Source organism: Anabrus simplex, chromosome 8 (assembly GCF_040414725.1).
Source record: "Anabrus simplex isolate iqAnaSimp1 chromosome 8, ASM4041472v1, whole genome shotgun sequence".
Lineage (NCBI taxonomy): Eukaryota > Metazoa > Arthropoda > Insecta > Orthoptera > Tettigoniidae > Anabrus > Anabrus simplex.
The window spans coordinates 167734592-167748899 of NC_090272.1; the positions used below are offsets into that span (position 1 = coordinate 167734592).

At 41.4% G+C, this 14308-nt stretch overlaps 1 protein-coding gene across 1 annotated transcript in view; it reads right to left on the bottom strand.

Moving 5' to 3' along the window:
- Window positions 1-11263, bottom strand: part of LOC136878920 (calcium-activated chloride channel regulator 1) — a 335287-nt gene extending 324024 nt beyond the window's left edge. Inside the window, exon 1 of the mRNA XM_067152533.2 lies at window positions 10763-11263. Within this exon, the coding sequence (XP_067008634.1) occupies window positions 10763-10942 (180 nt within the window). The 5' untranslated portion in view covers window positions 10943-11263. The remainder of the gene's footprint in view (window positions 1-10762) is intronic.
- Between the last annotated feature and the right edge of the window lie 3045 nt (window positions 11264-14308).

Here is a 14308-nt window from a genome sequence, read left to right on the forward strand (position 1 = left end):
ATAGCATTAGGATTTTAATATAATATTGCACTTGTAAGGTACCTAATGGTATCTAACAAGCGTAATTTAATTTCATCATTTTTTGAGATAATAATAATAATAATAATAATAATAATAATAATAATAATAATAATAATTTCCCATTTTCACAGCAGGCAAATGCTGGGGCTGTACCTTAATTAAGGACACGGCCACTTCCTTTTCACTCCTAAGCCTTTTCTAACCCATCGTCTCCATAAAACCTATCTGTGTCGGTGCGACGTAAAGCAATTTTTGTTTATATTACAAAACAGACAAGCTGAAAGATAGGTCATAAAAGAGCAGTGATGATGGTGGTGATTAATGTTTTAAGAGGAAGAACTGGGCAACCATCCTCTGTTAATACTAATTAGACGGGGAAAATGGAAGCGATCCGATACTTAGAAAGTCCGACTCGTTGGCTGAATGTTCAGCGTACTGGCCTTCGGTTCAGAGAGTCCCGGGTTCGATTACCGGCAGGGTCGGGGATTTTAATCGCTTCTGATTATTTATTCTGGCTCGGGGACTGGGTGTATGTGTCCGTCCCAACACTCTCTTCATCATATTGATACAACAAACCACACTACCAACCACCATAGAAACACGCAATAGTGATCACATCCCTCCATGTAGGGTTGGCGTCAGGAAGGGCATCCGGTCGTAAAACAGGGCCAAATCCACATGTGCGACACGGTTCGCACCCGCGACTCCACAGGTGTGGAAAAAAGCGGTAGCAAGAGACGAAAGATGAAAGATCCGATACTTCGTAAAATGAAGATATCGGCCAAAAGAAGATAATGGCCACGAAGGGCATGAAAATGAAAGACTCCCTAGGATTCGCAATCTAATAACGCCCGATGTTTTGACCAATAGAGATCGGATAGGATAGATGAAAATGAAGATACTGGCACAAGTAAGTGGATAGAATGCCAAGACTTAGCTAATGGCTCTGTGGTTGCCAACCCACGTTCCCAATTTAAGAGCCCCTGGGGCTCCTTTTAGTCACCTCTTACACCGGGGAGGGGATATCTTGGGTGTTATTTTACGCCCCCACCCACAGGGGATGGTCTTGAAAGACACTGTGGTTTTCCGGAAGAACCTGTACGCCCAACAATTAAACAAGCGTGTTCCCAAGTAGGTTCAATCGCGGAGGAGAAGAAGAAGAATGGAAGGAAGAAGAAGTATATGGCCTCACAGATGGCAGAGTAAACCAGCTCTCTCTTGGGCGACCTATGGCTGCTTTTTAATTAATTTAGTCGGGTCACCAGATATCGTGAAAGGTAGGCATAGCCTATATTACCGAAGACCAGTAAAAGAAGACCTACACTATAATTGGGATCCATAAATAAATAAATAAATAAATAAATAAATAAATAAATAAATACATATATATAAATAAATAAATTGCTCGTAAAACGTAGGGAAATAGACAACACTCTCCTTTTCTTCACTTCTCGGTTCTGTCCAATTTGCAGATAAATTCGCAAATAGTCTTCGTGTAATAACCGATATTCAAATTCCGACCTCAGCAATTTTGGACAGTCATCCCGAACGACAATTTCTTTCCTTATTCAAATGCGAGCAAAAGGACGGCACATCTTCCCACTCCCACCTTACAAACGTAATTTAGTGCGCAAATAAGAATCAACAAGATATGGTCGGTGCAGCTCACTCGACCTTCACAGGCAGCCGAGGAAGAGAGCTACGGCAGAGCCGTGGCTACACGATTCAGTAAAATGGGACAAGTTTTCAAGGTGGGCGCACACGGGATGAAGTGTATTGGTCGAAGGGACGCCAAATTCCTGTTATACTCTACTACTACCACCACAGATCTGATCATAATGCTACAAAATTAACGCGTCTTTATCTGCAAAATACGCCGGTAGTTTTGTCTAGGAAGTTCACTGACGTGCCAGTAACCCCTAATAAAAGTGTGACATAGGCTATTTAAGCACTCTCCAAATTATTAACCAACCAACACAATTGGGAACATGCATCATTTTCAAAAATATTTTTTTTGAAAAGTACACCAATGAAATAGTACGTAAACGTATTACATTGTGGCATGTTGCCTTGTTTTCTACCATTAAAGAAATATTTAATAGTGCCTTTCCGCAAGGCGAGTGAAACGGCCTCTGACGTAAGCGGCGCGCTGTGACGTCACGATCCAGTACGGCAAGGAGCTCTACCAGCCATTGTGCATCAGCCGTTGCTAAAAGCCGATTGTTTATTATTCATGATCGCGAATAACTTCGAAATGACAGAAGAAAGGTTCAAAACAGCACAGTCAGACAATCTGCCATGTATAGATGTCATCATTCTTGAAAAATATGACTTTTGTGGCCACAGAAATTAGCGGATAACAAGCAAGTTTGTAAGTGGCGTCTTTTATATACGTGCAATGTACTGTAACCCATAGTATTAGGATAACAACGAACCTGGATAGATATCACATCACTTTCAACATTTCCTTCTAGACTGATTCCCCTATTAAAGAATAACATTACATTTTCGGGCTTTCAGCATTAGTAAAGTAAGAAATTGGATTTCAGCACTCACATAAACATATAGGTAGCATTATAGTACTAGTCCGCTTCTGTGGTGTAGTGGTTAAGGTGTGCCATTCCCGGAGGCCCGGTTTCGATTCCCGGCTCTGCCATGAAAGTTGAAAACAAATAGTACGAGGGCTGGAACGGGGTCTACTCAGCCTCGGGAGGTCAACTGAGTAGAAGGGTTTCGAATCCCACCTCAGCCATCCTCGAAATGGTTTTTCGTATTTTCCTACTTCTCCTCCAGGCACCTAAGGCCACGGCCGTTTCCTTCCCTCTTCCTTGTCTATCCCTTCCGATCCTACCACCCTCCAACAAGGTCCCTGTTGAGCATAACAGGTGAGGCCGCCTGGGCGAGGTAATGGCCCTCCTCACCAGTTTCATCACCATACTCAAAGTCTCACGTTCCAGGACACTGCCCTTGAAGTGGTAGAGGTGAAATCCCTCCCTGAGTCCGAGAGAAAACCAACCCTGAAGGATAAACTGATTAAGAAAGAAAGAAAGAAAGAAGGAAAGAAAGAAAGATCATAGTACTGTAGGTCTATAACCTATCATTTCTGAAAAAATATATATTTATGGTTGGGGCAACTGGCCTACCCACTTCCGGGGCCCATGAAAGAGAATTAAATATCTTTGTGGAGGGAAAAAGTTAAACATTATAAAGATAAATATGACTTCATATAGTTTTCACAAGTTGGGCTGAGTGGTTCAGACGGTTGAGGTGCTGGCCTTCTGACCCCAACTTGGCAGGTTCGATCTTGGTTCAGTCCGGTGGTAGTTGCTCAAATACGTCAGCCTCGTGTCGGTAGATTTGCTGGCACGTAAAAGAACTCCTGCAGGACTAAATTCCTGCACATCGGCGTCTCCGAAAATCGTAGAAGTAGTTAGCGGGGCGTGAAGCCAATAACATTAATTACATTTGGCTTTTAACAAGCTGAGCATATCAGGAAAGAAAAGTGTCCTGGTGACATTTTAGTCGCTCAATACAGGAATGTCTTTGGGTGCTGTGACTTTTACTTTTTTGTTTTTGCTGTTTGCTTTACGTCACACCGTCACATATAGGTCTTATGGCGACGATGGGACAGGAAAGGCCTAGGAATGGGAACAAAGCGGCCGTGGCCTTAGGTACAGCCTTAGCATTTGCCTGGTGTGAAAATGGGAAACCACGGAAAACCATCTTCAGGGCTGCCAGCAGTGGGGTTCAAAACCTTCTATCTCCCGGATGGGAGCTCACAGCTGCGCGCTCCTAACCGCACGGCCAACTCGCGCGGTATTTTTACCCTTCGGTTTATTGACTTGGCTTGTATAACCTAAAACTTAGGCTAAGTTGGATAATATTTTAAACACCTACATCACTATTTTCACCTGTGTGCAATTATGTTATTTATTTCATTAATATTATGATAATTATTATAATTGAGCATTGTTAACTTATAAGACCCCAACAGACAAGCATTGGTTTTGTGTAGAGTTATACATTTGTTAAATTCACGTTGTTTCCTTTCATGATGTACACGCCTATTCTTTGTTACATTATAGAGTATTTAGATATAGCCTAAATTTCTTTACCAATTAAGCTCTTCAATAAAGACATACATAACTGTTTCATGCCAAGATATATTAGTAGAATTAGAGCTGTCAAAATGGTTCATAACCCCTTTGATTTATTATCTTGACATGGATCACCCAAAACATAGGTTAGGTTTGGAGAATACTTTAATAATCAGCATTATTTAATGCACTGTTTATTACTTTCATATTCCAAGATGTAATTGAAGCATTTAAATAAAGCATCATACATTAAAATTTAAAGTTTTACCACTAGAACAGCTGACATGGAAACGTGATTTGAAAATTCAAACAAATTCATCTTCAAAAAACTTCAAAAAAATAAACTGTAGACTTTTCCGATATATCACCAGCATTTCTCCGGCTCGCCAAAATCCATTTCTCCCTAGTTTTAGCGTCTTTGGAACATGTATAAACAATTTGTTTGGTATGCTATGCGATGTGCTATTGCACATCGGAACTCTACACCATTTATAAGTTTTCTGCCTCACTGTCTGCGCAGGATTCATTTTAAGTCTAAAATATACCACTCAGATTATTATCCGATGTATAGACCTCGAATTTAACCATACTAGACACTAACGTAAAGTAGAAACGCGAAGTGTATCCTGCTTCTCACAGCACACTATGTGTTATTTCGTCTGCTAATTCAGTCAACCTGTACGATGACGTCAGACCAATGAGATCGCGTACTTGCGTGACGTGACATTTTCGTAGATTTTTATCATGTTTGGAGTTATTATTTGTACATTCTGATCACATTTTTGAATTCTGCATGACATTTTGAATCAGATTAGCATATTTTTAATTAAAACCCCGGATCATGCATGTTCCCTATTGTGAAAGAACACACAGCGATCGCCTTCATAACAATATGAAATATAGTGCTATCACTGTTATGTATTAAGGATCTGCCTTGTCAATACAATACCTAGTTTATTACTTAACACATATTGATATACAAGTGCATGTTTCGAGAATATAAAATCATTCTATTCTCCAGCTTCTGGTTAAAATAACTTCAGCACATCAGACCTGCCAGAAATTGTATAATCTAACATAAAACTGTCCACAAAAAATCTCCAGTTAAAAATACATTCAAAATTCAAACATGAATAAACATTCATGCTGTGTCATGATCCTATATCGTCTGAAAGTTCAGTATGCATTGTGTTGTTTTTCAAATTTCAAATACGAGATCTTACTTATTATATAAAAAATGATCACCCGAACGGGCATAAATGGTGTTAATCTTACTGTTCACTCAATCTCTTACAATACGCTGTTAGATGAAATCTTTCGCACCTCTGACCACACAAACCATCTCTTGCTGGGGTATAATACGCCCTGTCCGTGCAATATCTTATGGTGAAATAGCCCTACGTGGAGTAGCGTATTAGTAGAAAGGACAATAATGCGGTCGCTACGAATTTCTGAGTGGAAGGTTGCTATATTGTGCTCTTATTCAGCATAACAAATTCTCATGGCGAAAGGTAAATATTTTGAAGTCTGATAGGTGTTATAAGGCAGGGAGATAAGAGTTATGTTATTCGTTCATCTTTCGTTGTACTGCAAACAACAGCTGAATCCGGGGTGTTGAAATTTAATCTCGCAGTCATCCATTGATGTGTCAGGCTTCTTGGCTGAATAGTCAATATACTAGCGGTTCGGTTCCCGGCCGGCCCAAGTACTTTAAATGCGTATGGTTGATTCTTCTGGGCCGGGGACTGTGGTATGTCTTATAAACATCTATATACAACGAATCTCACTACCAACCATGACAGAAACAAGCAACAGCGAATAGGTCTACATCCCTCCACATAGGTTTGGCGTCAAGTAGGGCATCGGACTGTAAAACTGTAAAACAGGACCATTTTTTCATATTATCAATTGTAGACCCTAACAATTTGAAAAAGCATATGCCAGAATGAAGATGCATTCGATAAAAATAAATACAATCGGCTCTGGCAGGATCGAACCCACTATCTTGGGAACAAACGACGAACGACTAAACTGACCTCGACACAGAGATTGGTGGAAATTACTTTCGAATCAACTAACATCGGATATACTGAGGAAAGGTTGCGCAGAAACTGAACTATCCCACTGAGGGGTCAAAGTAATAACAACATCCGAAGAGGAAGTACAATTATTTAGGACCAAAACCCTGCGCCAGGGCAAATCAGAAATTTCAAGAACGACATAATAGGCAATCTACTTAATTTATTTTCTAAAATGTTCTGCATTGTTTAGGAATGTAAAGCATTTTTGAAAAATAAAAAATACATTGGCCATTAGGTCCTTCCTGGTATTCCCAGGCTTATTCAGACACAACGCATTGCCCTAGACTGTTCCTATTCGAAAGTTGTATTTCTACGGCAATTCAGTTTCTGCACAACCTTTCAAATCGCCCTGTACTTTAATGGCCATCAATTGGAATGATAAGTGATAGGATGTGGTTAAGTCCAACTACGGGGTTATGCATAACCTATTTGATTTTTATTCAGGTAATTTTCACAACTCAAGCGCATTAGCCTGAAGTGCGATCGAATGAAGCAATTAGGGTTCGAGTTCTCGTTATAGGAAATGTAAAGTGTTAATAACACGTCTCAGTGACGAAATTCATTGCTGAACTAATATCTCGATAGTTCATTTTAAAACTAGTAATACAATAATGTTATTGTTTGTACGCTCCACAAACTACTTTTACGGTTTTCGGAGACGCAGAGGTGCTTTAATTTAGCACCTCAGGAGCTCTTTTACGTGCGGGTAAATCTACCCACACGATGCTGACGTATTTGAGCACCCTCAAATTCCACCGGACTTAGCCAGGATCGAACCTGCCAAGTTGGAGTCAGAAGGACAGCACCTCAACCGTCTGAGCCACTCAGTCCGGCCATTTAAAAAAACTCATTATCGTTCGCTATATCAGTCAGGTCGAGATTGTGCATGTAATGTAATGTAATGTAATGCCGTACGGCTTTTAGTGCCGGGATATCCCAGGACGGGTTCGGCTCGCCAGGTGCAAGTCTTTCTATTTGACTCCCGTAGGCAACCTGCGTGTCGTGATGAGGATGAAATGATGATGAAGACAACACATACACCCAGCCCCCGTGCCATTGGAATTAACCAATTAAGGTTAAAATCCCCGACCCGACCGGGAATCGAACCCGGGACCCTCAGAACCGAAGGCCAGTACGCTGACCGTTCAGCCAACGAGTCATTGTGCAAGTGATCGTTGTGGGTAATACTGTTCAAAGTGCAGTCAATTAAGGGGGGGGGGAGGGGGTTCCTTAATCAAAATGTGTTACAGTGACTGATAAGAGAAGTGCGGAATACGTATAAAATACGCAATGCCCGTGAGTTCAGCGGATACTTCAATCGTAACCGAATCTTGGATTCTAATACATACTAGATATAATCTCATACACAGTATATTATCCGACCTACCACGACTGTTCAAGAAGCAGGTGCTCGAATTCCACCATCAGTCATAGTTAAGGTCTATATTCCTAGCTTCACCCTTTATCATCTCCAGGTAACCTTCAGTATGGTTCCTTTTTAATATGCTTCAACGGCTCCCATCGTAGCCCTGGCTCCAATTAGTTACAAATATACAATATAGTAATACAAGTAGGAGCCTCCGTGACTCAGACGGCAGCGCGTCGGCCTCTCACCGCTGGATACCGTGGTTCAAATCCCGGTCACTCCACGTGAGATTTGTGCTGGACAAAGCGGAGGCGGGACAGGTTTTTCTCCGGGTACTCCGGTTTTCCCTGTCATCTTTCATTCCAGCAACATTCTCCATTCTCATTTCATAGCATCTATCAGTCATTAAATAATCACTTTGGGAGTGGCGACCCCATCGTACTAATAGCCTATATCTGCTTCATTCATTACATCCCTGACCCGGTCAAAGACTGGAAAACAGGTTGTAGGTTTTCATTTTCAGTAATACAAGCTACCGCGAACACCTGTGTACATACGCAGAATTCAAGTGAAAGAGCCATGATGAACTAATAGTAAACTTCGTTGATAATATTAAGTGCTATTATTATTATTATTATTATTATTATTATTATTATTATTATTTGGCTTTGAATGAAATCTATATTTTTACACGTTCGATTTGAGTTATTTCTAAGCCCAACAGACATCGTTGAATAAAGGTAGGTAATTTGTCAACACTGGATTGTTTCCTCTGCATTAGGTATTTTTTTCATAGCACATTTCACACATACAAATCTTTGGTCAATATGGGCTGCTTACGTACGTTGTATCCTCGACATTTCCGACTTTTAATTTCTCCTCGATGAAAATGTATCTAACGTTCAATTTGATGATTTTACATCCAAAGGAAGTGGCAAAATCTCAAAAGAATCTGCTGTAAATCGAGGTTAAGGTCCCGCATCACCTTGGCCTCAACACCGAAGTTGAAGGGGCGTTGTCGTGCGCGATTGATGCAGCTTTATCACGACTGAGAGGACCCTCCGATCGGAGAACAATGCTTGCGTTCGGAGAACCGCACCATTCGTTTGCGGTAGTATACACTTCAAATGTATAATAATTAAGTAAAAAACCCAGTGAGACTTTCACTTCACTTACTCATCTTAACTGATGGAAAGTTACAATTAATCTAGTCACGGAAGACTTACCAACACTCGGGATTCATGAAGCGAAATACTTAGAAAGTGGTGCAAAGTGAGATGTCGAAAAACAAATACCAGTTACCGTACTGTATTGCATATAGATATGCCAAGATAATGATAATATTTGGAAAAGAACGATAAATACATTATTCTCCCATGAATCAGTTGAGAATGAAGCAGTAATCTCAGTATGATACAACTGCACTCACGGTTGAAGATGCCAAAGATAACAATGTTGGGTGAGTACAGTATCACAATGTGAACCTGGATCGTTCACCTGAACGGAAGTACGCCATCCACAGGACGAAACAGAAGGTCGTTGGAGGTACCGAACTGAAGAGTTAAATCGCACTCTACAGCGTATTGTCCCCTTGGACTGTGAAAACTTCATTTGCAGACTTTGATAGAGAACTTTAAGAAGTAAATATGCGTAGATGACCACAAAGTTGCGAATATCTACAATTTTAAAATCACTTTTCATACCGTCTAAGACTGGATAATTTCAAAAGTGAACAGGAATGTTTGATATTTTCTGTGATATAGAGGGATATTTTGGACAACACACATTAAACAGGTGACAAACCGGCGACTGTACTGCCATAAATGATATATCATGATACTTCGAGGAACATATCTAGGATATTGTATACGACATACCACTTTTGAACTTCCTTTTTATCATACCCGAATGCTCAGCCTTTGGGATTAGTCAGTTTGAAGTCTTGAATTGGTTTTGAATGTTTTGGAAATATAAGCGACACTGGAAATGCAAAACAAACTCTATATTCACTTGCAAGGAGTTCATTATAAATTCCATTAAGTTTACCTCGCGTAGTTAACAGAATGTACAATATTTACTTGTTCTTTCTTTCCTAGTACTGTGTTCCTTTCCGATATCTGCCAAGAGAAAACCATTAAAGCACACGGAAGTACGGTATTTTATTGAAAAATTGCTTAAGTTTATTGCACACACAATACAAAATGGTGTTTGAAATTAAAATACGTCTAAAATACCGCCCTATGCCAAAATGTTCAACTTATAGGTTCAGCAATCGCCCACTACTAGTTCGGTACGCCCCCCTTTCCTATCGAGAAGTGTATCGCCGGCCAGTGGTTACCGGCAGCGGAGTTCGTTGCGTTCAATGGTATATTCAGCTTCTTCATGCGTTCTTATACATCTGCGTTTGAAAGTTAATTTGGATCTAAAAACGTACATACGCATACAATTACATACAATCTCCATATGCACGCGATAAGTCAATTATGTTTGAAAAAAAAAAGAATAACCACATAGTGCGTCATGCGAATAATTCAAAATAGAGGGAAAATGCGCGTTTTTGTGTAAGTCGAAAAATACAGCCTACATCATACTACTAGATTCTGAACTACTTTTTGTTCTTATAATCTTCTGAATCGTGGATATAACATTTAAATAAAGATTGGCAGGTCTCTCGATCGTGAAAATGCATTCTAAGAAATTTCACTGATTTTCTCGGAAACCACTTAAAGAGTGAAGAACATTTCCGAATAAATGAAGTATCAGATTTCGTCTTTCTCCATTTCGCCGAATAACAACTCTTAGCCGGCTGTGCCATTTAAGTTGCATCTTTCATTTCACACTATCAACTTCCTGCCATTCAGTAATGGAACAGACAGAAAACTAAAATACTACCGATGCGGTTATTTCTTTCTAAGCCCTTTTAAACAGAAAGTCCTCAGTTTGTTACTTAAATCACACTTTACGATGGAACACGCAAGTTGCTACTATTACACGTTATTTTACAGGAAATCCCATCCAAATAATTGGATATGCTCTTTATTATTTTGTTGCAGAGTGAAAACGAGTAAGGCGCATTCTGATCGATTTTTCACTCTCAAAATTATAATTTTCTAAACATTTCATCAAAATTCAATTAGGTTTCTCTGAAAGCTAACACACACAAATAACGCAAAAATACTAAACATTGAATATCCTACCTCTAAATTGTTGAGAATATTTCTGCATCCATCGGATGGAACGCTATCGTCAATTGAAACAACTACGCCTTCGTATCCACCATTCTTGAAAGTCACAGGTCCTGCATTCACAAGGAGAGAAAAAACTGTCACTGCTAACAACACGGATGTTCTACACTTCACACCTAACAACTTGGCCATTGTCACAATAAGAATAGGTATTTTTTATCTTTTAATGTCACTCCACTTTCCTAATATATTTTCTTTTTATAACTTTTCAACCGCGCGGAACTTCACTCGTCTTGCGTATAGTACGGAAGAAACACGCACCGCAAAATATAATTGTTGAGAACAAAACTGAATTTTTCTAAAATGTTGCACTCTGATGAAAGTCTTGTGAGAAGCGTTTTCTTGGGGTTAGTTGTAGGTTGCCGTGGAGACGCAAACAACAACAAGAGCGTCGGTTCCCATAGCGACCACAGTGACTTGACAGGCAGGCGAGAGCAGGGAGTCTAAGCAAGCAGTCAGCACATCCGTTCGCCAGGAGCGCTAAGCCCACACTGAAGTCAAGCAGGCAGGGTCGGAGCGAAGCGCGCTCGTCGGCCAGAACGGAGCTGCGCCGCATGAGTGCACTGGTGCCCAGCTCACACCCCCACTTCCTGTCTATCTACCTGCAGGGCTGGTTGGCCCGCAGGTTAGTAAGGCAAGCGACACGTTACCTCAGGGTACCCTTTCGGCATTGCTCTGATACCTAATAACTTGCCACTGTATGGCTCCAAGCTATGGCGCTATCTACGAACATCACCATCAAGAAGCGGTCCGTTCGACTCCAGCCATGGACATAGTTTGACAATAATACAATGGATTTCCTTAAATATTACTTCCTTCCTCGTTAAGGGTCAGCACTAACGTGGATTAAGCCCTTCCCGTCACCAATGGAGAGATATATTCACTGTTGCGTATCTTTGTGGTGGTAAGCAGTAGTGGCGATTAGGGGAGGGGGGAGCAAAGGGGGGCAGTCAGCCCCTACCCCTCCTCCACTCTTTGTGGAGAAAATATTACCTTTTTATTCCATTTTAGCCAGCTGATACTAGAAATTATAGGAATTATTTCAAAAAATGCAATTTGGGTAAGCCCTGTCGTCTTATCAGCTAATTATTTTCTTTGATATTTTCTTTCTTTCTTTCTTTCTTTCTTTCTTTCTTTCTTTCTTTCTTTCTTTCTTTCTTTCTTCCTTAATCCGTTTACACTCCAGGGTTGATTTTCCCTCGGACTCAGCGAGAGATCCCACCTCTACCTTCTTAACGGCAATGTCCTGGAGCGTGAGACTTTGGGTCGGGAGAAACAACTGAAAGGAGGACCAGTACCTCGCCCAGGCGGTCTCACGTGCTATGCAGAACATGAGCCTTGTGGTGGGGTTGGGAAGATTGGAAGGGATAGACAAGGAAGAGGGAAGGAAGCGGCCGTGGCCTTAAGTTACTCGTAGATACCATCCCGGCATTTGCCTGGAGGAGAAGTGGAAAGCCACGGAAAACCACTTCGACTATGGCCGAGGTGCAATCGAACACCCTCGACTCAGTTGACCTACTGAGGCTGAGTGGACTCCGTTCCAGCCCTCATGCCACTTTTCAAATTTCGTGGCAGAACCGGAAATCGAACCCGGGCCTCCGGGAGTGGCAACTAATCGCACTAACCACTACACCACAGAGGCGGACTATTTTCTTTGATTATTAACAAAATTACTAGCGGAAATGTGCACAAAATGTCGTGAGGGAGGGTAGCAGGTGTATATTTTTCTGCCAAGGTCATGGACACTAAAATATGATCACCCGCTTGTCGCGCGCATTCGTCAGTCTGGCAGTCTCTTTAGTGTCTGTTAGTTTCTTAGTATCTAGTCAAATACGGAATGATTTTAATTGTATAATCACAGCGTACTTCTATTTATTTGTAATAAATGTGTAATATTGCTCCTTTGGTTAAAGTTTTATTACATAGTACTGAATAAAAAATTCAAATACCATCATTCTTCTTCTTCTTCCTCTTCTTAATCTGTTTACCCTTCAGGGTTGGCTTTTCCCTCGGACTCAGCAGCGAGGGATCCCACCTCTTCCTTCCCTCTTCCTTGCATATCCCTTCCGATCTTCCTATCTCCCACAAGGCCCCTGTTCAACATAGCAGGTGAGGCCACCTGGGCGACGTACTTATCCCCCTCCCCAATTATATCACCGATCAAATGTCTCACGCTCCAAGACACTGCCCTCGAGGCGGTAAAGGCGAGTCCACGGAAATAGTCAAACATGGACGTTAAACGGACAAGAAAATTAAATGATATAACCATACGAATTCATTATATCGTGGCGGCGTCCTCCGCCGTATAAGAGAGCTCCTCAGTTGGTTTCACGAAGTCAAGCGATCCCTGTTACAGGCCTCAGTAAAGGATTAAAATCCTTAGACGAGCCGTTAAATGAACCCAGGGTCTTTGGATAAGAGACACGCTACCCTTACTCTATTACTGAAAATGAAATGGCGTATGGCTTTTAGTGCCGGGAGTGTCCGAGGACAGGTTCGGCTCGCCAGGTGCAGGTCTTTTGATTTGACACCCGTAGGTGACCTGCGCGTCGTGATGAGAATGAAATGATGATGAAGACGGCACATACACCCAGCCCCAATGCCAGCGAAATTAACCAATGATGGTTAAAATTCCCGACCCTGCCGGGAATCGAACCCGGGACCCCTATAACCAAAGGCCAGCACACTCTACTAGTAATAAACAGGGACGGTGGACCTCCTAGACAGTAAAGCCGTTTCTCAAGCCGGGGAGATGTGATACGGTGAAGAAGATGTTCGGAGGGTGAGCGGGTTGGCGGCCGTGGCCTATACTAGGCACTGTCTCGGCAATCACCTTAATGCAGAAGAATGGAAAACCACGGGAAACCATTCTATGGACAGCCGACGGTGAGAACCAGCCAGGCTGAGCCTGCCCTGGGCCAAGCCCGAGGCTGCACCACATAGCTCAATCGGTAGAGCAAGCAGCGTGTAATCGGAAGCTCGTGGGCTCGATTCCCACCAGTGTCTGATGTACTATATGTACTCAACACGGCCTTATGTGATAAAAGTTTATTTGAAAATTTGTTCCTGTTTGCTTGGTTCCTCAGTAAATGTGACTGGTTACAGACACTTCGCTCTTATCTGAATGCTTCAAGCAACTCAAATAATACCGCTCCAAATCTGCCCCAAGATCTTACTTTATAATTGCTACATAGAAATGCAGTGCAAGGAAAGAGCTGAATACTCGAAAGAAAGGGTGAAAGGACACCTGGAAAACAGCAAGGACGAAAGTGACGATTTCACGGCGCAGATTGACATTTCTGGCAGGTTGTACAACTGCTGTTCCATTCAACCCCACCACCACAATAACACTAGCTTGAAAAGCGTCAGTGGTTAAACAACAAACACACACAGTCGTGTGTACTAAAATAAATACAGCAGGAATATAGGGAAAGAAAACTAGCCAGCATTTTCCTCTTGGTACAATAATAATAATAATAATAATAATAATAATAATAA